This window comes from Mobula hypostoma, chromosome 9 (assembly GCF_963921235.1).
Source record: "Mobula hypostoma chromosome 9, sMobHyp1.1, whole genome shotgun sequence".
In the NCBI taxonomy this organism is placed as follows: Eukaryota; Metazoa; Chordata; class Chondrichthyes; order Myliobatiformes; family Myliobatidae; genus Mobula; species Mobula hypostoma.
In genome coordinates this window covers 11,776,436-11,803,615 of record NC_086105.1, presented here as the reverse complement: position 1 = coordinate 11,803,615, position 27,180 = coordinate 11,776,436, and the positions used below count along the sequence as shown (strand labels likewise).

General features: G+C 37.7%; 2 protein-coding genes across 2 annotated transcripts in view; both read left to right on the top strand.

Moving 5' to 3' along the window:
- lrriq1 (leucine-rich repeats and IQ motif containing 1) overlaps positions 1-15,312 on the top strand; it is a 179,901-nt gene extending 164,589 nt beyond the window's left edge. Inside the window, exons 26-28 of the mRNA XM_063059516.1 lie at positions 4,890-4,950; positions 5,520-5,640; positions 14,231-15,312. Coding sequence (XP_062915586.1) covers positions 4,890-4,950; positions 5,520-5,640; positions 14,231-14,355 — 307 coding nt within the window. The 3' untranslated portion in view covers positions 14,356-15,312. The remainder of the gene's footprint in view (positions 1-4,889; positions 4,951-5,519; positions 5,641-14,230) is intronic.
- A 3,723-nt stretch (positions 15,313-19,035) lies between these two features.
- alx1 (ALX homeobox 1) overlaps positions 19,036-27,180 on the top strand; it is a 39,619-nt gene continuing 31,474 nt past the window's right edge. Inside the window, exon 1 of the mRNA XM_063059607.1 lies at positions 19,036-19,406. Coding sequence (XP_062915677.1) covers positions 19,178-19,406 — 229 coding nt within the window. The 5' untranslated portion in view covers positions 19,036-19,177. The remainder of the gene's footprint in view (positions 19,407-27,180) is intronic.

Here is a 27,180-nt window from a genome sequence, read left to right as displayed (position 1 = left end):
TAATAGTCTATAATTTAGGGTTAGTAGAAGCATTTCCTGTCGATTTAGTTCAAGCACTTCTTATATCTGCCATCTTACTGACCTGGCAATATATCTGTCATTATTATGGGTATGTATGTAAGCAGGTAAAGTAGTGTGTCAGTGGCCACAGAATCGGTCTTGTTCGCTGACTGAGTTGGAGGACTGAGAGTTGCTACCAGAGTGGAAGTAATCCAAAAGAAAAGTGAGGAAGTACATTACTTAACATTAATTATATTACATTCTTGATTGGTCAGGGATGAAGGGATACAGGGAGAAAGCAGGAGATTGGGGCTGAGAGGAAAATTGCATCAGCCATGGTGAATGGTGGAGCAGACTCGATGGGCCAAATGACTAATTCTGCTCCTTTATCTTATGGTCTTATGGTTTTAAAGAGAACCTACCCAGACCTTAAAGGTTAGCATCTATTCTGGTGAACCTAATGCATCTTTCACAAGTGTTGTAAAGATCTACTTCTGAATGCATTCCAAGTAAAAGACAAATTATGGAAGTAAGATGTGCATGAATAAGCTTTTGGTTATCAAACACCTTAGTATGCAAGGATCTGGAAGGATTGGAAACTATACAGGAATGTAATATTCATTATGGTTTTATTTCATCTTCAAATTGAATTACAATTGCACAGTAATATGGTGTGTGTTCTGCAGTTTCCAAGCTTAATTATTACAGATAGAAGTATGTCCTTTTAAGTCCACAAAATAAAGCTTTTCCTCCGCAGGTTACAAATGCCTGACTTGTGTACAGCCTGTACATGCGAATGGGAGACCAGCAAGATAGGTTTGCCTGCTGCTACAGGGCTTCAGGCATCTTCTGCAGCCTGACAACTCAGTTTGTGGTCAGGTTCACAGGAACAGAACCCTGCTGTAACCTGGTACAATCTTTACCTATAACTGAGGAAAAGAGTGTGAGAAAATATGGAAGCATTCTTATTCTGTATATTTATGAAGTTATTTGAAATAATCCTGGGCTTGAGAGGGAAAATAAATCAGCCATTATCAAATGACAGAGTAGACTCGATGAGATGAACAGCATAAATTGGCTCCAATGTCTTATAGTCAAGAAGGAAATCTCCAAGATGAAACCGACCAGCTCAACGATTTATTGCAGTTAAGGAAATGTTTACAGTAATTATAAATTTGATTTAAGCCTTAACAAGTTAGATGTGGCAAACTGTATTAGATAAAAGGTGATTTTGCTGAACAAAAAACGTAGAGGCATTGACTAACCCAGGTTTTGTGAGTTCCATTCACACCAGGATTTGAGTTCAGTCTTTTAATAATCTAATTTAATAAATAATTTAATAAAGGAACACAAAGCCGTTCAGATTGTTGTCAGAACCCAACTGGTTCATTCATATTCCTTCAAGATAGAAAATCTGGTGACCTCTAGCAAACATGTTATCCCAAGGCCACAACAATACTTTTTCACTTCAGCTGTTCTCTGAAGTAGCTTAGCTAACTATTCCTTGTAACAAACCACAGCCTTTTCCAGAAGACAGTTCACTCAACAATTCAGGGAGAGCTTCTTCCTCTCTGTTATCCAATTTCTGAATGGTCATTGAACCCATAAACACTACCTCACTACTTTTTTTATTTCTATTTTTGCACCACATTTTATTTAACTATTTAATATATACACTTACAGTAATTCAGTTTTTTCTATTATTATATATTACATTGTACTGCTGCTGCAAGTTTTTCAAATTTCATGACATGTGCCGGTGATATCAAATTTGATTTTTATTCTGAGCACTGCCTTCGTATACCATTTTTAGGATGATTATGATTGTCAGCCATTTTAGTTCATCCTCAGTTGAATGGCTGGATTTTAAAACAGACTTATTCACAGTTTTTGAGCAATGTTCACAGACAGGCACATCACATTTAACTGTTTGGAATGTTGTTCTGTTGTTTTGCGTACAGTTCTTCAGCAGATAAGATTTTCATTCTGAAACTCACAGAAGTGATATTGTAGATGAATAATACTTTCAATGCCTTTGCATTTCTGTACTTTTTAGTTCTTATTCAAAACTTAGTTGAATGAACTAAGAAGATTCACTTTCACACTGAAATCAGCAACATCTTTTTCAGAAGATATAAAAATGAAGGGAATACTGCTTTGAACATTTGGTGATACGTTTTTTTTCCACCATTCAATATTATTCTTTGACTCCAGTTTATTTTGAACATGAATTTGCCAGATTGCTTGTCTAAGGAATTGTTTCTACATCTGGGTAAGTTCTCTTCTTGCACACTGTAATTCTAAATAAATAAGGTGTGCGGTTACAGAGTGCCAGTAGGATGGCCTGAAACTATGAAAAGACATCATTCTTGGTGGGAGAGGTAAATAAGTGACCAGCAACACCCTACCCACACTGATTCTTAATCTAAAACTAAAACTCAGAATATAACTTTTCTTTCACAATTTCCTGCAGCTGAATGCTTGCCATAACTGGTCCTAAGGAGCCATTAGACACGCTGTATAAAATGTCTTTACCATCCCTCAGGCTCTTTAGGAGCGATCATGTGCATTTTGTTACAGTGTATGTTTTTGTTGTCTTGTATTCATTTATCCCAATAGTACATTGAATGGCAGGCATGTATTATGTGGAAATGCATTAAACTGCCAGTCTAATATAAACTATTGAATTTTCGCTCACTTGAATAATTGATCAGTTATTCAAGATGCAACTAATGTTATCACTATATTCATACAATTTACACGTGGGTTCAATTCCAGAATTCAAGTATGCACTGCTGAATGATCAGATATAGTCAAAAGTATTCCTTTAATCAGCATTGTCAGTTTCATTAGCACTTTTTACACTTTAGAAGGATGAAACAGACTTAGTTCACAGAGCAAAATTATGAAATACTGCATGAATACCTGACTCAGAGTGGAAATCCAAAGCAACACACAAGGAATGCTGGAGGAACAAAGCAGATCAGGCTGCATCCATTGAAATGAATGAACAGTCGACATTTTGGGCCAAGACCCTACTTCAGAACGGGAAAGGAAGAGGAAAGATGCCAGAATAAAAAGGCGAAGGAGAATAGTTTAAAGGAGATAGGTAAACTCAGCTGTGTGGGAAAGATATAAAGGGCCTGTTCTGAAGTAGAGTCTCAGCCCAAAACATCGTCTGTTTATTCATTTCCATAGATGCTGCTTGACCTGCTGAGTTCCTCCAGCATTTTGTGTGTGTTGCTTTGGATTTCCAGCGTCTACAGATTGTCTCATGTTTATAACTATCAAAATGATGCTTTTATAAAGTTGAAGTTCATGTTTCACTAATGTAGAAAAGCAGAGTGGATTCTTACACAGATTTTGAACACTTTCTTCAATTACATAAACTGAGAGTAAGTTGCAGTATTTAATTATGTTTAAAGCATGACTGATGTGTTTGTTGAAACTAAAAGTTTGAGCTGATGTAGATAAGCTGTGTCTGCTTTAAAATTATCAACTTGTAGAATCAATTGATACTTGTGCTTGAATTATTTTACAATTTAATAGAATTTTTTTTCTCATACAGTCTAATATGTTTCAATATATACTTTCAATGCATTAAATTAAAGTATGTTTTACAGATCATCGTGTTGTAAGGTCTGGATTGATGCTATTTAAAAAAGAAAATAAAATTATGAGAAAATAAACTTTCAATAAGCAATTGGAAATGCAATTTTGTTTGGAACCATCCAGCTGATGAATATGAAATGCTCTCTGCTATTGCATCAAAAAATAAATGAATTGGTGTCCCAAGGGGAACTTAGCATCATTGAGTTATGCTATGAAGTGCAATTGGGTTCCAAGTGATTACCCCGCGATAGGTTGAGTTTATTTTGACTCTGCATATGTTATTTCCACATCATATATTAATAGAATTTCAAAACTGTGTGCTTAACTAAAATCTATTCTTGCAATACCATTTGAATGGTATTTGCAGGGATGACAGCAGAGCAGAAATTCTCTGAAGTTTCTGGGAGCAATTCGGAAGGTGCAGGATAAAGACATCCTAAAGAAGTATTCTAAAAGCAAGGTGACATAACCATGGCTGACAAGGGAACTGAAAGCCACCATAAAAGCAAAAGAGAGGGCAAAATTTAGTAAGAGGTTAGAGGATTCAGAAGCTTTTTAATAGCCAACAGAAGGCAACTTAAAAACCCATAAGGTGGGAAAAGATGAAATATGAAGGTAATGTTAGCATTCATTTTGAGAGGACTAGATACAAAAGTAAGGATGTAATGCTGAGGTTTTATAAGGCACTGGTGTGGCCTCACTTGGAGTACTGTGAGCAGTTTTGGGCCCCTTATTTAAGAAAGAATATGCTGTCATTGGAGAGGGTTTAGAGAATGTTAATGGAAATGATTTGGGAATGAAAAACTTATTGTATGAGGATTAATTGATGATTCTGGACCTGTACTTACTCGAGTTTAGAAGAACTGAAACCTATCGAATTTTGAAAGGCATTGAAAGAGTGGATAAGGAGAGGATACTTCCTATGGTGGGAGAGTCTCGGACCAGAGGGCACAGCCTCAGAATAGAGGGACAGTCCTTTAGAACGGAGATGAGGAAGAATTTCTTTTGCAAGAGGATGGTGAATCTATGGAATTCGTTGCCACAGGTGGTTGTAGAGGTCAGGTCATTGGGTGTATTTAAGGGAGAGGTTAATAGATTCTTGGTTAGTTGGTGTGTGAAAGGTTATGGGGAGAAGGCAAGAGACGGGGTTGAGAGGGAAATGGATCAGCCATGATGAAATGGAGGAGATTCAATGGGCCAAATGGCCTAATTTTTACCTTATATTTTATGGTCTCATGGAATCTTATTCTCATATGTTTGTATTTATTTTTCTGCAGTCATCACTTCCTGCCAGAGATGGACCCAGAGGTATTGAATGGTGGTCGTGTTCAGCTCATGGTAAGAATTTTTTTTTTACAACTATAAACTATTTTAATGCAGAGGGAGAATATTACCTTCTGACAGAATATTATACAATTTCTGCCTAATTTGTAGTTCAGTTTTCCTTTTAAATGTTTCTTTTATTTAGATTTTAACTATATGCATTATGCAAATGAAGTTTTTTTTTAGTTAGGATCAATTCAAGGATTAATTTTCATTATGCTGGTATTGGAGTTTTAACAATTTATTGAATAAAAATGTGAAATATTATGCTGTCAACAAACAATCACTTGCATACTTTGCTGTCCATGATGTCACACTAGTTCATTGGCTATGTTTAAGAGGGAGTTAGATATGGCCCTTGTGGCTACAGGGGTCAGGGGGTATGGAGGGAAGGCTGGGGCGGGGTTCTGAGTTGGATGATCAGCCATGATCATAATAAATGGCGGTGCAGGCTCGAAGGGCCGAATGGCCTACTCCTGCACCTATTTTCTATGTTTCTATGTTTCTATGTATAAACATTTTCCATGTTCAAAAAATTAACAGTTTGTGTACGGAACAAATAATTTATTGTTTTATGGCTTCAGGCAAGTCCTATAGGCAGAGAAATCCCTGACTTAGGCTTACTCTCTGTAACCAGTGGCAATGCTATAAACCGGCAAGATAACAGAGTCGAGGTTAGTCACTGGCATTCGTCAGGATCTGCAAGTAAGTCAGCATTCCAGCTTCTTCAGAGCCACTACTTGTAATGTAAATCGCCGCAATATATTGGAGCTATTGAAATTTACTTAAATAATTCCTAACACTTTATTTGTACTTGCAGTACGGTATTAAATTAAGTTTGCTGCAATATATGTTTTCTTCATGAAGTATTGGAAATTATAATCTATATACCGCTCAGAAAGTTAAAGTGACAAACAAAAGTGCACTGCCAAATACTGGTAGACTCAGACAATAAGTTATTTTATTTATCTTTTACCAGTCTATAATCTGAAGATAACAGTTTAAAGTGTCTATTCTCTAAGATGACTCTTATAATTTTGAGGTACCTATATACATAATAGAAAGATAAACGCTGAACATTTTTTAAGACTGAAAGGAGCCAATACTGAAACTCTGTTCAGGGGGTCAGTCCTCTATATATTATTTAAAATAAACTCATAATATGACTTCAAATCTGAAATGTTTTTAACAAAGCAACACAAATATTTTGCTCTTGCATGTTTTTATAAAGTCATAGAAAAGTACAGCACTGAAACAGGCCCTTTGGCCCATCTAGTCTGTGCCAAACCATTGCCTTCCATACCCCTACCATCCATGTACCTATCCAAACTTCTGTGAAACATTGAAATCGAGCTCATGTGCACCACTTCAGCTGGCAGCTCATTCCACATCCTCACAACCCTCTGAGTGAAGAAATTACCCCTCATGTTCCCCTGAAACTTTTCACCTTTCACCCTCAACCCATGACCTCTAGCTGTAATCCCACCCAACCTCAGTAGAAAAAGCCTTCTTACATTTACCCTATCTATACCCGTCATAATTTTGTATACCTGTATCAAATCTTCTCCTCTCAATCTTCTACATTCGAAAGAATGTAGTCCTAACCTATTCAATCTTTTATAACTCAGGTTGTCCAGACATAGAAATATCCTTGTAAATATTTTCTATACTCTTTCAACCTTATTTACATCTTGATTGGAACTGTATTGAAGTTGTGTTTCTACACACATGCCAAATGCCTACATGGGTTTAAAATAAAAATCATATTTAGTATCATATGTGTAATACTGCCAAATATGGTGTGCAATCCAACAAATGATAGAAATGATTGGTATGGGTGTTCCAACTGCAATCGCAGGACCCCGATGGAAGTTGGTAATGTAGAACACAGCAAGTTCAATTCACTGGCCCGTTGGTGAAGGCCAGGCCCCCTTGCCTCGGGGTCACCAGTTGTGATCACCTTGGTAGAAGACACCAGAGCTGGCTGTGAGCCGTTGGATTCTGTACTGGTCTGGGGTAAGGGAGAACACAACTACAGCTGTGAAGATCCCTGATGCACCAGAGGACCTTGTGATCTCTATCTCAGAGGCCGAGGTTAGACTGTCTCTAAAGAGAGTGAACCCTCGCAAGGCAGAAGGTCCCGATGGAATACCTGGGAAGGCTCTGAAAACCTGTGCCAACCAGCTAGTGGGAGTATTCAAGGACACTTTCAACCTCTCACTGCTACGGGCAGAAGTTTTCACTTGCTTCAAAAGGGCAATGGTTATACCAGTACCTAAGAAGAATAATGTGGGCTGCCTAAATGACTATCGCCCTGTAGCACTCACATTGACAGTGATGAAATGCTTTGAGAGGTTGGTCATGACTAGACTGAACTCCTGCCTCAGCAAGGACCTGGACCCATTGCAATTTTCCTATCACTACAATAGGTCAACAGCAGACACAATCTCAGTGGCTCTCCACACAGCTTTAGACCACCTGGACAGCACAAAACACCTAATCGTCACGATGCTGTTCATCGACTATAGCTCAGCATTTAATACTATATTCCCACAATCCTGATTGAGAAGTTGCAGAACTTGGGCCTCTGTACCTCCCTCTGCAATTGGATCCTCGACTTCCTAACCAGAAGACCAGAGTCTGTGCAGATTGGTGATAACATATCCTCCTCGCTGACCATCAACACTGGTGTACCTCAGGGGTGAGTGCTTAGCCCACTGCTCTACTCTCTATATACACATGACTGTGGATAGGCAGAGCTGAAATACCATCTACAAATTTGCTGACGATACAACCATTGTTGGTAGAATCTCAGGTGGTGACGAGAGTACATACAGGAGTGAGATATGGCAACTAGCCACAGCAACAATCTGGCACTCAACATCAGTAAGACAAAAGAGCTGATTGTGGACTTCAGGAAGGGTAAGATGAAGGAGCACATACCAATCCTCATAGAGGGATCAGAACTGGAGAGAGTGAGCAGCTTCAAGTTCTTCAGTGCCAAGATCTCTGAGGATCTAACCTGGTCCCAACATATCGACATAGTCATAAAGAAGGCAAGACAGTGGCGATACTTTATGAGGAGTTTGAAGAGATTTGGCATGTCCATAAATATACTCAAAAACTTCTATAGTTGTACCGTGGAGAGCATTCTGACAGGCTGCATCACTGTCTGGTATGGAGGGGCTACTGCACAGGACCGAAAGAAGCTGCAGAAGGTTGTAAATCTAGTCAGCTCCATCTTGGGCACTAGCCTACAAGGTACCCAGGACATCTTTAGGGAACGGAGTCTCAGAAAGGCAGCGTCCATTTTAAGGACCTCCAGCACCCAGGGCATGCCCTTTTCTCACTGTTACCGTCAGGTAGGAGGTACAGAAGCCTGAAGGCACACACTCAGCGATTCAGGAACAGCTTCTTCCTCTCTGTCAACCGATTCCTAAATGGATATTGAAGCTTTGGACACTACCTCACTTTTTTTCATATACATTATTTCTGTTTTTGCACATTTTAAAAAATCTATTCAATATACATAATTGATTTACTTGTTTATTTATTATTATGTTTTATTTTTGTTACGTAAATGGCAACAATGAATATTAATTGAGACAGGTTATATAAAAATAACCAAACATTTATTAAACACCGATAAATGATATGGGGAAAAAAGAAAACAAACGAAAACTTTAGCCGGAAGTTAACAGATATGCAGTCATTCACCAACTCCCCACTCGGCTCTGGTTCTTAAAGCGTTAAATGAAAAAACAGTTCTTAAAGCGATACAGTCGGATATAGTCCTTAAAACGATAACTTCGGAAGTCCAACAGTTTTACACATTCAATCGGGAGAGACTTCTCTGGAGAAGGATTTCTTCACGGACTCACCTTTACTGCTGGTTCAACTGACCTTAAGTTCCTTTAGAGAGCGAGAGCACCTTTTTGCATAAGCTCTTTGCTCTTTCTGGCAAGAGTTATCTCGATGCAGGTACTCCTCCAGCGAAGACTCAATAAGGTCGATTCTTTATTAAACTGCTAAACGATGCCAACTTCTCTCAACCCTTCGATAAATTCTTCACTCTCCCTTCAACTGTTGAAATTGAGTAAATTGGCACATCCAGCCACAAATTTCCAGTCCGAGTAATATGGAATCTTTCAACAGAACGCACAACCGTTTTAAAAATGAAACTGCGTCACAAATACAAACGCAGCAGAAATGGAGGCACAGCACGTTCTACCTGGAAATCTACAAACCTAAAAACCAACTGCATCACCTGGGTCGACCCCTATATAGTCACGGGGCACATGTCATCACATGACCTCACATCGGCGGGAAAATCACATCAGGTGACCTCCAAAAGACCATTACATCATTCTCACAACAAAAAGCAGATCTCCTTGAACATGTAACATATATAATTTTTTTCTTTCTCTGCTAGATTATATATTGCATTGAACTGCTGCTGCTAAGTTAACAAATTTCACATCACATGCTGGTGATAATAAACCTGATTCTGATTCTGACTATTTTGGAAACTAACCCCCATTCCCACTCTGTTACATGAATTTGTGATTCAGTTAGCCTTGTGATTTTCCCCATAGCACCTCATTATAAAAGGGCAGTTGATTACCGAAGTTTTATTTGGTGACTAATAAATAAAAGTAAGATCTCCCATTCCAAATAATAATAAATCGATGCAACTAATGAAGCCCAAGATATAATGTGGTCCTGGTTTTCTAAGGTAATGTTCTGCTAAGTCATTCTTGATCTTCAATGTTATGCTTTGTAACTTCAAATCATTAAACTAATTCAAAAGAAGACCTGGGAGTCCGGGTATGCATATTTAACTTTGTGTTTACTTTAAGTGAGGTGCGCATGTACCACATTCTAGCGTGATGACATTTGTAATTCATATAACCCATAATTAATTATTTAAGCAAATCAGAATGCTTAATAAATCAATCAATATATAATATACACACAAGGTTACTCAAATATTACTTAAATATTAAATGCACAATATCCAGAATTTTCTGGACAAAATAGAATGAGCGGTCAACTATCACCTGGCTCTGCTCAGGTTTATGGTTTAGCTGTTCACAAATAAAGCATTTTTTTGATCTGGGATTTTCCCTTGGCATGTTATTGAGTCTGATCTTTCCTCTACACTGCCCTTAAACGAAAATGTTGGTTTTATCTGGATTGAAATTAAATAGCATTATCCTGTTGTATGCAATAGAAAATCATTTTTATCTGTTGATATAAAGATAATTGGAGTGAAGTATACTTTGTACACTGTATATAAAGTATATGCAATGGAGAAAGTGTCTTTATTTGAAACACTGACTCTGGTTCTCCCTAGATTGACCTGCTGATTGTTTCCAGCATTTTGCTTGATCTTGTGCAATGTAATGACCTTTATTGGGTCCCCTGTATCATTCAGAAAACTGGATGGAACAGTTAATATCATCAGCCACCTTTAGACCTTTGCTGGAGAACTCAGACCACACATCAGAGTTATGTAGCTAGTAGGGTTGAGACCTCACCATTGTCAATGACTAGATTTTAAAACTGACTCCTGGACCCACACCCCAGTCGAATGCACATTAATAGGTTAATCAGCTACTGTAATGTAGGTGATGGTGGAATCTGGGGGAGTTGAGAATGTGAGGGGAATAATAGGATTAGTGTAAACATTCAATAGTTGATGTGCATTCAGCAGATTAAAGGGCCGCTTTCTGTGCTGTATGACAGGGAACTATTTCTGTTAGGATGCTTAGATCAACATTGTCTTGAATCTGCATTCCCAAACTAAAGAGCCTACAAATTAAAAAAAATACCTGTATCTCTAACACTTACATCCTTCCCTGTACTAAAACAATGTCTCCCCACAACTGGAACACAGCTAAACTAAATATATGCCAATAAAAATGAAATGATTCTATGAGAAAGTTCTACTTCGTTATTCATTTAACTGTGTAATTTATTTATAGAACAGTATTTGTTATCTTTGTACACTGTTGCTGGCTGATAATGTACAAAGAGTACACATTGTTGGGAAACAAATAATCAACATCCAATAATCGTTATAAAGGATCTATTAAAATGCTTTTATCAATGCATACTTTTTATATTTTTGTGCATTATTAGGATCATCTAATGATATTGTGAAGAAAATGAAGATCCAAAATAAATTAAGTTGTAGTGTTTTCTTAAATTCCATCAGCTAAGTGTTGGCTATATTCTACTACTGTAGTTATATGATTGATGTGCATGTGGATGCCTAAAGATATTTTAAAGAGGATCACATAATCTCTTGTTAGTGAAATCAAAACACACAATTATGCTGAAAAGTTGTGAATACAACTTTAGCTAAACAACAGAAAACGAAGTAATTATGAACAGTTTTTTCTGGTACAATTGGCGTGTACATGGCAGATAAAGTTAAAAGCAGAGAAGTATAAAATGATATATTGAATGATAGTATGAATTAAATTGCTTTATTTTTGGTGGAAGTGCAAGAACAGAAAGACCCAGTGTATAAATATATAAATCTTAGAAGTGTACTCATAGTCCAGAAGGTAGTTTGAATAACCTTTATTAGTAGAGAAATAGAATGCAGGATTAATAAAAGTACATTAAACTGATTTGGTGTAAAATTGAGCATTTATGATTGATTCTGGCAATCATTGTTTAAGAAGGAAATCAAGCCAATGGAGTCAATGTGAATGAGATCTACAAAAGTGCTAACAGGATGAGGAACTTGAGTTATTTTTGTGTTTTTGTAGTGCTTTTTAAAAATCATGAATGGTTTGAGAGAATAATTAATGAATTATTTCCAGTCGGAGGTCTCAGTCTCAAAGCAATGCAGATTTAAGCAAATTAGGAATGAAAAAAGAATGAGATCAATCCGTAGTATAAGGAAAAAATAGTGCTGGTGGAACAACTGAAGTAACTAAAGGTGGGTCGGGAGGTGCTAAAAGTAGCAACAGCAAAAACATTGACAGCACTTGTTGTCTAAGAATGCAAATCAACATTTTCTCCCTTTTATTGCTTGGTTACACCACAGAAAATTATTTCTCTTCATCTACCCAATGGAACCCATTTATCATGTTAGAAAACCCAGCTCCATCATCACTTAATCTTCTGTATCAAAGTTATTGCAACCTTGGTCTCTGCAACTTGTACATTTAATATAGCTCTTCTAGTCTCTGTTATGTTTGTTTGAATATGCATTTAACCATCCCCTGACCTATTATTTACACTTTCTGATGTACAATGCCCATATCTGATACAATTCTCTGTATGTGTCAGTCTAACCAGCATTTTGTATACAGTATCTGCACAGCACTTCACATTCCATTGTATTGCAGCCTATTCGAAATGAAGGCTGACATTTCATTAGCAATTTTAATTAGTTTTTAGTGGCTTCTGTACCTGGGCCTGTACTGTTCTCAGTGGATCGCAAGTCTGTTATCACGTTTTCATCTGAGCGCAATTCAGTGCAGTGCTTTGCAACATTCTTCTGCTTTAATTTTGCTGCATCAATGATTGTTGCTGCTGATGTATTGAAGGACACAGAAAAGGATTTTGTTTCTCTTTATTAGCCACACTCCAAAAATATATGCAGTAATATTTGAAACAACAATATAAAATTAAGTAACGCATTGAGAATTTTATAAGTATTGAAATTTGTTCGTGGTGGTTTTAGGTATGAAAGAAATGAAATATAGTACTGTTTTCAGATGGATTAAATTACTTAACTTGTAAATGTTCATTGTAGTAACTTCAATTAATCATTATAAATAACTTGTTAATTCATACAACAGTATATAACAGAAAAGATTGGAGCTACATGCAAAAGTATTTGTTAACTTTCAGTTAAAGATTGTGTACGTAAATTTTAAATATTGATATGAAGCCTTCCTCTATCCAGTATTGCTAATTAAGATGCAGAAAATGTAAATAATAACACTGGTTACCACTCTAAAGAAATCTTGATATCACTATAAAGAGTGAAACAGCAATTATCCCCCCCCCCCAACCCCAATTCTACTTAAGTTGTGAGTAACTAGGCAATTTTAGTGTGTTAAATAACTATTTATTTTTTCTTTATTTTTTTTAAAAGGTAAAGTGCTTTCTTTTAAAAAGGAAAGAATAATTTAGTAGGACTGGCTAACAAAACCATAACTAGCCTATTAATCGGTGAGGATTTTGATGGCACCAACACTACAACGTTCTTAATGGATTAAATTTCTTTGAATCTATTTAAAATTCATCCTGACGTGTAGACTAAGATCTGCGATTGCTGATGCTCTATTTTTTTTCCTCGAAAATCCAGCTGTAATTGTTTGAAAAGGTCATCCCACGGACACAGCAGAAAAAAAACTGAAGCATGACAGGAAATAGCAAGCGACCTATTTTAAAAGAAAGCTGCCCTTCTGCAAGGATTTTCCTTAAGGTCTTGCATGACAAAGATACTACACAAGGACTAAAGCTCAGGCATCTCTGTGGCTGTATTAGTGGGCAGCACCAATACGACCATCAGATTTTAAAGTACAATTGCATCATATGACTCTTTCCTTGGTTCTGACAAACTGGTTTTGATTTTGACTTAACATATTCCTTGTCAAAACTATTATTTTATTTGTTAGCTTGGGATTTCCCAGGAAGCTATTGTATTAAAAGTTTTGTGTTTTCTCTTATAGTGAGGAGTATTGTGTGCATTCATCTAGGTACAACTATTAAATTCACAATAAACATTTCATAGACTAAATTTGGAAGTGTTTTGTTCTTCTATTTGAGGTCTAGTAATATCCCTTTAAATAAAACAAACTTCTGATTTTGTGATGTGTTATCACACAGGCAATTTTGTTTTAAATAAAGTATGTAGTATGTTTCTACAGTTAAAGGCACCTTTTAAATATTTATTTCTAAATAATGTTATTTAAAATATTCTATGCCACATGTACGTATTTTATGTGGCATCATGACACCAGTAACCAGTGATCAAATCATTCCCCTGGGACTTGTCACCTTGTTTCTATGAAAAGGAAATGGAAATAATTGAAGTTTAGGTATGGCAACATCAGCTATTGGGTACTAAGCATTTAGTTAAAACTTAAAAGCTTTTAAAGCAGTGAAATTTGTTCTATCAATATATCTTCAGTTCCATGTGCAATTTTCAAAATGGCTGTCAAATAATATGCTAAATATACAGATAATTAACTGTTTTATTCTCAATTGTTTTTATTTTGGTTACAATTTAACTAACATAGTTACATTTTTATCTTACAAATAGAAGCCACTGTACCACCGAGGACTGGCTCCAAACCTCTGAAACATGAACGCATATCCTTTCGTGACAATCAAGTGCGTCTTAGTACAGGATGGGGAACTGGCAAGAGGAGGGAAAAATCTTCCTAATTATTGCCTGCATTCATAGGAACTTGCATAACAAAATTAATAAATGTGTCTGTTACGAAGGTCATGGCACTAAAATTTGGAATGTTCAATGAGTTTGGCCAGAGATTTCAATTATTATTTTAACTGTCACTGTATTACTCTCGTTGTTTGACAGAGTTGAATAACAAAATAATGGTTATTGATGACAATTTCATAATGGAAAGACCATTAACTGTTATATCATTTTATTCTGATATAGATTAATTTCAGAATTGTAGTTTCTATTGGTAATCTTCACAAAAACAATAAAAACTAAAATGTAAAACTTGCATTTATAACAATGTGATAATTCTTATGCTTAGCTATCTTAACACTATACTGACTGCAATGACAGAACACGATTCACCTAATCTGCATGAAATTAAATATTTCAGAATGCATTCAAAGATCTTACTGCTTTTGAATAATTTATAAAGATGTATTATATTGTAACTGTCCCAAACTGTTTTTATTTTGTAACTGTTCATAATCTATAAATTAAGCAATATGCATTGCACATGAATTAGAACTATTGATGTATCATTATCAGTATATCATCCTTGAATGTAATGCTATGACATTATTACTCTTCAACGTTTTGTACACCTAAATCAAATTAGCAGCTTCGCTAACTTTTCTCTATTCTGCTTAAGAAAAGCTCTTTCTATCTTGCACCTTCACTGAAAACATATGCTTCTTTTAATCATATCTTTGAAAAATATAGCTAATGATTTGGAGAACCCACAAGTATATAGTTTTGTATGTAATTAAATGGGAAAACACTGATTTTCATGCTGTGTATGCATAATCTCAGTTTTTTTTCATAATAACTTTATTTTTTCAGATTGAAGTGAATTCTATTCAGAATTGTATCATGGCAATTTATATATTTTACTGTTTTTTTAATATGTGCAGTAATAATCCAGAAAAATAACTTATGCTTTGTATTCAAAGTAGGGTCTGCTTTTCATTGTTTAATTGAGTGTCTCCTTTAATAAAAAGGTCTATGAGTAACAAATTTCAAAGGGAATCTCAAACTGTCTTAGCAGCAACGATCTGATTTAAAAGCAGTTTTTCAGATCAGAAAATAATGTTCATTATATTACAGAAAACAATTGCTTTTAAGGTTCGAAGTGGCAGTTTAAGCTTCCTCCTAGTTTTTTTTTAACTTACTCTGCAGGTATGCCAATTTTAAAACTTGACAAAATACTCTTGTTACGCTTCATGCATTTTATATTTGCACCTTGAAGAAACTGAAGTTGGAAGGAAAAATGCTGAAAGGGAGATTACTAGCACTATGCTGAAGGGTGGCTTTGTGCTGCAAAAAAAAATACTAGGGACAACTATATTTTCACCGGAAGAGCTGCAGTTTTCTGCGGCGGAGAATCATCTTCGGCATGGAGACGGACAATCCTTTCAAACAACACACAAAAATGCTGGAGGAACACAGCAGGCCAGGCAGCATCTAAGGAAAAGAGTCCAGTCGACGTTTCGGGCCGAGACCCTTCGGCAGGACAGGGTCTCGGCCCGAAACGTCGACCGTACTTTTTTTCCATAGATGCTGCCTGGCCTGCTGTGTTGCTCCAGCATTTTGTTTGTAGCTTTGAGTTCCAGCATCTGCAGATTTTCTCTTGTTTATCATTTATAACATTGGGATTTAAATGGTGTCATCTCACTAAGTAAGAAACTGGACCAAGGAATGGAAGAAATAAATGTGGAAGAGCGCTTGTCTTAACCCAGGACATATAGTATTCTACACCCCTGCTAACCTCGAACTTCAGCTGGGAGACTCCATACGGCTGGTTGTGTGGAAGGGGCTCGCCTTAAAAAAGGATGGTTCTGGCTGTTTCCAGGTGTAAACCTGCGGCAGAGCAAAAACTTCAATGTAATATCATCTGAGCATGTAGTTTCCCTTTACCAATAACGACTGATCTGATGTGCTATTTGCATTTTTTTTCCAGATGCAGCAAGAATTTGATAGGGATTTAACTCAATTTAAGGCGATTTTTAAAAATTCTAGTGTCGAACAGTTGCAGCCGCATTACCTCAGCAGGAAATTTCATTGCCATACCCTGATAAGTGTGACCATCCTAAGAGAAAGGCATACACAACAGCTCCAATGCAAAAATGTAAAACCGGCTAATGTCAATGTATTTCCCCAGTTCCTTGATAATCCTTGTAGAATTTTCCACTTCTCACAAGTCTGTTTGCTACCTTCCCGTACAGCATCCATGTTATTCGCAGAGACTAATCACTATGTTATATCTCTTGGAAATATATTAGGATATAAATATATATTCGAAGGAAACCCTATATTCAACAATAGGGTCCTTTTTTTTTCGGATTCTTCCTACTGGTTCCGAATATGGATATTACAGAATTCCCCGCACACATTGTCGACGTGTCTCGAGAGAGAACTTTTGCATGTCCGGATGTATCCTGCAACGATTAAATGTCGTTTTGGAGTAAAAATTGGATTAGCAGTGCTCCTGAAATGTTCTGATGGGGGGAAAAAAAGTCGAATACATTTGTTTGCCAAATCAAACAAAAGAAATCTCATACAGCAAACCCAAACAAATGATTGAGAGTAGAAAGTCATTTTGATGACTTCAGATGATTTAACATAACCGCCAAATAAAGATCACCAAACCTCGCTCATAAACGGCCCTTAGATGCACGGTAAGTTTTGTAAACCTCCAAGACCGCTAACGTTCAATTTTCACTAAACTTATCTTGTCGTATTTTTCAGATAGAGGTGGTTCTTGTTGTCAGTAGCGTGATTTAACATGCCTGAGTGATGGTTCGAGACCCTCGGGGTGGTTGTAAATGTCTTGTTCACTTTGAATCAACAGAATGCTTTCAAATTGCACCTGATGTTTGCATTCCGATTCGGGCCACTACAGTTGTCCAATATTACGTCGTTTGTGTTTGTTGCTTTAAGCCTTCTCCCGATCTGTCCTCGGTAGAAGCGTGATAAGACATGCTGTGTCAGTGTTGTCACGTGAAAAGTTAACCCGCGGAGCTGTCACTGTGCAAACCGTGTAAGCAATCTATGTTTCTGAAGCGCACGTGGTGCCTGAAAACTATGATCCTTGCAGAAATTATTTTAATCAAATAAACAATTAATTTTCGAAAAAAAGAGTATTGTTCATCGTTTATTTATGCTCCTGATAGGTAGATATTATGACCTCCAACAGATTTTCTTAGTAAACGCTACTTAACATAGTCATCTTAAATTCACTATTTTAAGAACGTTTATTGTCCACTGAAAAACGATTATAAACCCGAACGTGGCGTAATGCCGTCATATAGATATGAGGTGAAAAATGATAGCGCCAATAAATCTGTTTGAAACAACTGGACGGCGAATGTGACAACAGACTACGTTCGTGAGAGCACAATATAGAAGGAAAGAGAAGTTTCCAAATGAAATCAATTGAGCTGCTTAAACAGTAAGAGGGGGAAGTGAGAATAGAAATGTGATAAGGAAGCATTCATTCTGTACCCATAAGCTGTCTTATAAATTTATTATACGTAGAAAATTAAAAAAAGAACAGACTGTTTTTAATCATTGGCATTATTTTTCATATGCAGTAACAATTTAGACCAACTGAAAAATTGCAGGGTGTTAATATAACGTGTTATTCTTACTTAAAATGAATTAAAGTTCAAAGTAAATTTATTATCAAATTGCATATGGTCAACATACATGGACATACTCAACAAATCTATAAAATACCAACAATAACAGAATTAATGAACGACCACCCAAATGGGGCGTTCAACCAGAATACAGAAGACAACAAGCTGTAGAAATGCAAAAAGAAGAACCAATAATGTAAATAAATAAGCAATATGTGGTCCACAGCCAAGGTGCGAATATACTGTGAGCACACATGTTCTGTGGAGGCTCCGAGACAAGGTAGATTTCCATTATTCCATCACTATACCGGCACATGCTCTGCCGGCTGCACTGCACTTTCCCTAGTTTATTTTCATCCTACCGAAAGAATAGAGAAGTGTTTTAAATTTCCTGTGAGATTTGCATCTTGCCCCACCTGATATGAAGGTGGTGTTTTGCATAAATTGTCTAAATAAAATAACCCATTGTACTTGTTGATGCTGATGAACTGGCTGATTTGTTTTGTTCGGTACGATCCCAGAATTCTGCACAAAACAACGGGGACTCGTAGCTTCAGACAGTCGGCTTGTTATTTACCGTATAGATCTGCCGGAATATGCAAATTTAATGCTCTGCCAAGCGTTACTTGCCAGAGTCATTTCTTTCTTTCTTTCTTTCTCTCTCTCTCTCTCTCTCTCTCTCTCTCTCTCTCTCTCTCTCTCTCTCTCTCTCTGTGTGTGTGTGTGTGTGTGTGTGTGTGTGTAGGGGCCACATGATTACCTAAGCGTCAAAAACAAAGCATGCAAATAAAATGGTCAACGTGATTTTAACTAGAAATATCACGGACAGTACGGACGTAAACAGTATACTGTTGATGGATTATTAGTATTAAAAATGAAACAGAAACTCGTCTAAAGCTTTTCGACAGCCAAAGGCACATTACGATGCGTTTCAATTGCCGGTGGGGGTGTAATCTGGGTGGAGATTGCTCTTCTGCGATTTGCATATTCATTTGATTGGGAGGAGGCTCCTTCCAGATGCCTAACGCTTTTACTCTATATAGGGCTGTTTCTGGAAACTTTATCCACGGCCAAAAGCTGCACTTTCAATCTGAACTCATTCTCTGGAAGAAAGGATCACGCCTAATCAAGACCCGGCAAGGTCATCGATCATTTGGTTTAGATGATTATGGAATTTGCAAGTGAGAATTTTCCTATCGTTGGCCATCATTCGAAAGGGAACGACTACTACGTGGGAACAGGGGCGACCTTGGAACAAGTTATGGAGAGTATGGAGGGGGGAACTTTCTATAACAAAAATGCATCAAAACGCATCCAAACCTTTATTAATATGGAAAGCAACGAGCACCACGAAAGAATGGGGAAACCCGTTCACGAGGACGGTCCGAACGGTAGGTGCAAAAACCCTCAGTATCGCCAGCAAAGTAATTCATTCGTAGTGTGTGAGTAAGATTTAGTTTGTTTTAAGAACAAGGTATCGAGAAATGAAGGCAAATATCCAATTAAGTACCCTGTATATTTAAATTGCTTGCTTGTCCGCTTGCTATGCACATGGCTGTTGCAATTTTGCTTAAATTGGGGCTGTGCCAATATTGCGCAATTATATTTATAGTTTTATTTATACGACTCACTTCAAGAATTGTAACTTGCTTTCGAGTACCTTCTTCTCGTCCCCATAAAGCGCAAACAGGAAGAGCTGTTTATTCTGCTTGTTCCTCGAAATAGAGGTGATATGTTACCATAACAGACTATTTATCTTGTTTTGGTCGCCTTTTGTGTAGTCAGGAGAACGTGGCGAAACGTTTTCTCAACGTTACCACCACAAATACAATTTCAAAAAGATGTCACCTCGAACTGTAGTCGAGTTGTAGGATCTAAATTTACTTGCTGATTTCCAGTGATTCGATAAATGTGGATACTTAGGAATACACTTTATTGATGTGTAATACAGTTATGCAAAATTGAAAGATGAATGGGTGGTAGATATTCCTCGCTCTTAAACCGTAAATCCCTGAAGCAAATAACAACTGGGTTCCGTCCAGAGTCTTGGGCCCGTCTCCTGCCCCCATGGGGTCGGTGATTTCTTTATTAGTGGTCGTGGTGGGAGGAAGGGAATACTGAAAAGGGTAGGGATCGTGGATTCTTCAATCATCAGTTGCCAAGCTGTCCCAAGCAATTTCTAATCCAAGGAACTACTGGTTGATAGTACTTGAACATACCTAGGTATCTCAGGATCTCGGTGTTGGAACCAATCTGCCCTGGGTGGGGTGGGGAGGGGTTGGCTTTTATATTTTAAGCTCAGTTCTATTCCCACCGCACAGTAACTATTTGAAAAATTTGTCATTTGATATCCACAATCCAGAAGACTAGGGCAGACTTCTCTCATCGGTTTGTTTAAACACGCAACGGCGGTTGAGCTGCATTTAATACTAATAATACATTGTCTGGAATAATTAAGCGTTTATTAAAATCTCGTCACAACAGTATTATTTTCTATTTTGAAAATAAGGAAACAAAACTGTCAATGAAATGCCCTGGCCTTTAATTGCAGTAACAATGAGAACTAGTTGTGACTCTCGGCATAGACCAGTGCTGGAACAGAATTCAAGTGGCCTACTAAGCACCTATGTTATATTAAGTAACTTACAATGCTAACTAATCCTAGCCATAATAGTAACATTGCCGGTGATGCTATATTCCGAGAATTTTTAGAAAAAAATAATTTTAGGAGATTATTTAGGAAATACATTTTAGAAAATTACTTTTCTTCTTGAACTTCGCATTTTCTGAAGTCAATTAACCTTAATCAAAATCATCGAAGAGTATTTCCAAATTGTAACAGAATGCATTCATGAAGAAACACGTTTCACTTTGTGGTTGTTACTTCCTTTTAGTAAAAATATTAGCATTAATACAGAAGCACCAATTCTTGGATTTACGACCGCTCTTTTAAATTTATATGTTTTAGTCTAAATGTCCAGGATTTCACTCCATCCAAGGTCTTAAGGACGCCCGTTTCTGAATGTGAATTCACAAAACCCGACACCTTATCGACATTTTCTCTAACGGAATACGATAAACGGTTAAAAATCCACAAGCACTATTGTTGTGTTGCTCTAAGGTGAATCTGGTTTGTTTTCTTCCGGGGAAGTGAACGTCGGTTTACATCAAAATGAGCAGGACTGCGCAAGAGACGGCGCTGAATGCCATTTAATCGCCGCAAGTTATTTTAAAATGAACACTGGCAAATCAGTTTTCATGCCTTAAAATCTGCAAATGATGAAGCTGAGAGCGAGAAAAAAAAGTAGATTATTATCAAGGCATTGAACTGATTTTTTTCATGCAACATGACCTCCACACACTGAAAAGCACAAACTTTGTGAAATCTGAAAGGCTGAGTTCGTGCATATATTTAGAATAATGGTCTGGTGGTGCTTAAGAGTCAAACTGTAAGAACAATACTACAGATGTTTCAACGTATTTTATGCTTCGGGATTCATAAAATCGAGTTTCTTCTTTTTTAAATAGACATATTGGGGCTGTTACGCCTTTCGACGCACGTTATATTATCTAATTGCTGAAATGATCTATATTCCAATTAATTCCTTCAGTTGATAGTGCAAGTATGTTGGGCTTTTGCTGAATTATTTCACAAGTTACGCACACACGAAAAACCGTCAGCTTACTAAATTCAATATATAAAAAAAACAAATCCATGTTGAATTGGGTCCTGGTGTCAGATAAACACGTTAGAGTAAGGAAAGAATCTGCGGTCTGACCTGAGTGTATGAACATTTTGCGATCAGAATCAGATTCAGGTTTAATATCACTGGCATACGTAGTGAAATATGTGGTTTGCGGTAGCAGTACATTACTAACAAAATTATAAATTACAATAAGATTCACACGCACACACACACACACACACACACATTTAAATCTCAGAATCATAGTAGAAGAATGTGGTGGTGTACATGGGTTCATTGTCCATTCAGACATCCAATAGCGATGAGGAGGAAGCTGTACTGAATCGTTGAATGTGTGACTTCAAGCTCCTGTACCCCCTCCTTGATGGCAGTAATAAGAGAGGGGATGTCCTGTAATAATATAACGTTATTTAAAAGTACTAAATTGAAGATGACTAATACAATAATTCTAACGCAGCCTTATTTAATGGTGCTCTTTTTATTTTCCGAATACGTTTCATTCCGAAAATGTTTATTCTCAACAAAGAAATTAAGGAGTTTATTTAATTCGAAACTTTTAAGATTTTCGAGGAAGAATCATTTTCAAAAAGTATCAAAGAATGGAGTTGACGTGTGGGCTAATCAAAACCCCACAGACTTCGTTCTTTTAATTCAACCTGGTTTCAATTGTTCTTTATATCCTCTCACTGTACATCCCACAGTCAGACTGCGGCGAATTAGTTCCTTAAGTCTGGTGTGTAATCGCGCTGGGCAGCAAAGATAGCCCGGAAAGTTGTGATTCATTTCGAAATTTACACCGCGAATGGAAATTGGTCCTAAACTCGGGATTGGTTCGGGATTAGTCCGAATCACCTGAAATTATGCAACCAATCATTCCAATGAAATGCGAAATACCCTGAATACAATCTGAGCATCGTATACTGGTTCAGAAACTGACGGGGAAATTTAAACTCAGTCCCGGATTTACTTTTTTTTTAAATGGGGAACGCCAGTTTCAGCCAATGTCCATGTGTGTTCAGTTTTCACGTAGGGATCCTCTTTTTTTTGGAAGGGTTGGGTTGTGAATGGGAGAGGGCGTGGGAGCAGTTTCCCAATGGATGACCTACTAAATAATTAATTTACTGAGAATCCTTATCTTTTCCTCTCCTTTTTCACGGTTGCAAAGAAAAGGCCGGAGTTAAAAGCGCAGAATTATGTTACCCGCTCGACCAGACAGGCATAGCGTAAAAGCACATAGATATACTGACGTTTTTTTTTGTCAAGAGAAAGTATTTTATTAAAAAAAGTCAAAGAATAACAGGGTGATGCGATTTCAACTACACAAAAAAAGAATCGTTTCCACAGAGTTCTTGAAAACGCGATACCCAGAAAAGAGTCGACGTGCGAGTGTTTCCCACAAAAAGAACCATTTCTCCTGTTATAGAAGCAGCGGATTGTATTGCCAGAACTAATCTGCGAGTTTTACAATTTACAGTGAGCAGACAGCGATAACAGGGTTCTGAGCTAATAGATTGCTGTTTACTTTTGGGAAGCGTTAAAGATCAAGAATTTTTCAGCAGCTCATAAAACATATAAGCGACCCCTGGGTTCCTTCAGAGCTTTCAGCCAGTGCGAGCAAATGATGACAGAAGCTGAAATTATTTTGGATTTCGAATATCCTTAATCAATTAAAAAAGGACTGAGATGATAAACGACAAAGTAAGAATCCTAGTAAGAAGTGGATCTACATTCTTCTCTCTCGTAAGCATGTTTTTTTGATTTTGAAAATGAGGCACGTTTAAACAGTTTGAAGCCAATTTTGAGCCTATTCCCTCGCATGTCGTGTTTGGAATTGCCCGGAATCAGAATGAAATTCAAAGTTCTGGAGAACTTGTTGCATTTCAGACCGTTACAGTGTTACACAGCTGAAGCCTCATTCAATTAAAAAAAAGCGCCAGACCTGCCCTGGTCCTATCGAGTACTGTATACGGATTTTAACCAACGACACAAGTTAGAAACCCATTTATGCCTGGGTATCCTTACGTTTGTTGTGTTTATAAAGAAAGGCAAAAAAAAATAATAAACACGCGAAAGTCTGCAGATGCTGGAAATCCAAAGCAACACACACAATATGCAGGAGGAACTCAGCAGGTCAGGCAGCATTTATGGAAATGAATAAACAGTCAACGTTTCGAGCTGAGACCCTTCGTCAGGACTGAGAAGGAAGGGGGAGGATGCCGGAATAAAAAAAAAGGTGGGGGAGGTGGGGTCAGAGGATAGTTAGAAGGTAATAGTTGAAGCCAGGTGGGTGGGAAGGTAAAGGGTTAGACGAGGAGAGTAGACCATAGAAGAAAGGGAAGGAAGAGGGGCACCAGGGGAAGGTGATAGGCAGGTGAGAAGACATAAGAGGCCAGGGTGGGGAACAGAAGAGGAAGAGGGGAGCGGGAGAGATTTTTTTTACCGGAAGGAGAGGTTGGAGGCGACGCAGACGGAATATAAGGTGTTGCCCCTCCACTTGAAGGTGGGCTCATCAAGAGGAGGCCATGGACCGAGATGTCGGAACGAGAATGGGAATCGGAATTAAAATGATTGGCCATCGCGAAGTACCGCTTTCGACGAATGGAGCAGAGGTGCTCAATGAAGCGATTCCCCCAAGTTACAACGTGTCTCACTAACGTAGGAGACATCGCATAAGGCAGATTTGATCAGCAAAAATACATATTTGGAATATTTCCCCTCAATTTTCATTATCTTGCAATGGTACCTCAGTAAAATTAATCCAAGGTAATGATTAGTCCTAATGTATCGCTATTGTTCTGTCTGGTTCAGTTTTAGGTACCTAGCATGTGTGTCTGTGTAGCATGTGCGTAAAGAATGCTTAGTGAGAATTCACTATCTGATTTTCCATGTAAGAATCAGTCTTTTCAGTTATTGTATCAAGATGACAATTTGATTTTCATTATGCCTATCTTAATTGTTCCCTTAATTTGACACTCAGTTACATAAACACTAAAAATCACTTCTTAATCGTTTTTCTAACTCATTCCACGTTTCCCACTATATACCGCTACACTACAAATGTTGCTCTGCCAGTAGCCAGAATAATACATATATTATTTCTATAAACCTTACAAATGCAGTTTTGGTCACCTACTTACAGGAAAGGTGTAAACAAAGTTGAAAGCGTACAGAGAAAATTTACGAGGATGTTGCTGGGTCTGGAGGACCTGAATTGTAAGGAAAGATTGAATAGATTAGTACCGTATTCTTCAGAAAGCAGAAGATTGAGGGGAGATCTGATAGAGGTTTACAACATTTTGAGGGGTATAGATAGAGTAAATGCAAGCATGCTTTTTCAGCTGAGGTTGGGTGCGACTTACAAACAGAGGTCAGAGGTTAAAGTGAAAGGTGAAAAGTTTAAGGGGAACATGAGGAGAAACTTCTTCACTCAGAGGGTCATGAGAGTGTGGAAGGAGCTGCCAGCATAAGTAGTGCACATGAGCTCGGTTTCAACATTTAAGGGAAGTTTTGGACATTTACATGGATAGCAGGGATATGGTCCAGGTGCAGGTTGTTGGGAATAGGCGGTTTAAATGGGCATTGGCATGGACTAGATGGGCTGAAGGGTCTGTTTCTGTGCTGTACTTCTCTATTATTTCATAACCTTTTGAAGGTAGGTATCCTTCCAACCTTCTAAGACAGCCCCTTGGGATCAAGGATAATGTGTCCACTCCCGTTCTGTGGTTTCTGAGGCAGCTGATGATGACAAAGTGGAATCTGTTGGCTTTGCCACAGGTGGGTAGTTTGGGAGACGGTGTTCTCTTTCTGCTGTTTATGCAGGGTTAAGGTTATAGTTTATTAATGCATGGGTTTGTTGTTCTTGGGACCATCCCAAATGTTCCTTCCCTATTTGGAGTGGTCACACGCCAAAACTTTCCGGAGTCAGTGAAAATGTTACAATTTTCCAAGGACCGCTTGAGAACAATGTGTATGTATGGTAACCTCACCCTGTGCGAGAGCATAGCGAGAGTCAGCTTTTGGGAATTTTGTGTCTAATTCTATTAAAGCAATGGTACTTGTGATATTTTTGTAATATTTTCAATTTTTGTTTATGAAGGAAAGTAAAACAATTGTAATATTTTACCATTCTTCTGGTTGCAACACTGTGCCAGCAAAGCGATAGGTACAGGAAAAGTTTTTTTTTCTGTATCCAATAGCTTAGTTATTTCTGTTCTGCCTTTAAGGGACAAAACAAGCAGGTATTGGTAGTATCTAGTAAAAAAGGAACAGGGATTGTACTGCGACCCCTTGTCTGAACACAGTTCCTATAGGGATTCTACAAAGGGCACCATGGTAGCATAGTGGTTAGCACAAAGCTATTACAACTCAGAGTGTTCCGGAGTGTGGGATTCAATTCCGACAATATTCTGTACGAAGACCGTACATCCATCATGTGGAATGCATGAGTTTTCCCCGGGTGCTCTGGTTTCCTCCCACAGTCCAAAGACATGCTCTACTCATGCTGTACTTTGCTCATTATGTGCCATGCTGTATGATCTAGGCAATCATGGTCTTTCCATGACCATGATTGTTCTTGGCAAATTTTTCTAAAGAAGTGGTTTGCCATTGCCACCTTCAAGGCAGTGTCTTTACAAGATGGGTGACCCCAGCCATTATCAATACTCTTCAGAGATTGTCTGCCTGGCGTCAGTGGTTGCTTAGCCAGGACTTGTGATCTGCACCAGCTGCTCGTACGACCATCCACCACCTGCTCCCATGGCTTCACACGACCCTGATCGGGGGGCTAAGCAGGCGCTACACTTTGCCCGAGGGTGATCTGCAGGCTAACGGAGGGAAGGAGCATCTTACACCTCCTTTGGTAGGAACATATTTCCATCCACCACCAAAAAGACGTACCAGGTAGGTCAATTGGTCATTGTAAACTATCCCGTGATTAGGTCAGTGTTAATCAGGATTGTCAGGTTTGTTGCAAAAGTGTAGCTCAAAGGACCGGAAGGATCTATTCCACACTGTATCGTTAAATAAAAATAAAATAAAATCGGAGGTTTGATCATCAGTAATCTGATGTGACTTACATACCATTTCTATTTTTGACAGATTTCACTTTTGAACTTTAAAAAATTTTATCATCAGCTATTAACATGCTTTTGCATTTCCTTACTGAGTTGACTGTGCTTTTTTCCACCTGTACCTCCCTGTATTGCAATGCCTACATTGATATGTTTTATTTGTGTAGGACATTTACCATAGAAATACGTCCCGCTGCTCTGTCCTATAGGAATTTTTCCGCAGATTTTTGCCTTAACATCCATTCAACATGTTAGTATAGAATCACAAAGGAATACAGGACAAAATATGTTCATTCACCCACTGAGACCATGTTAAATTTTGAAGGTCAATACAGTAAATCACTCTCCTCTCCACTTTCCGAGAATTTCTTTCCGCTTCAAGTATTTAT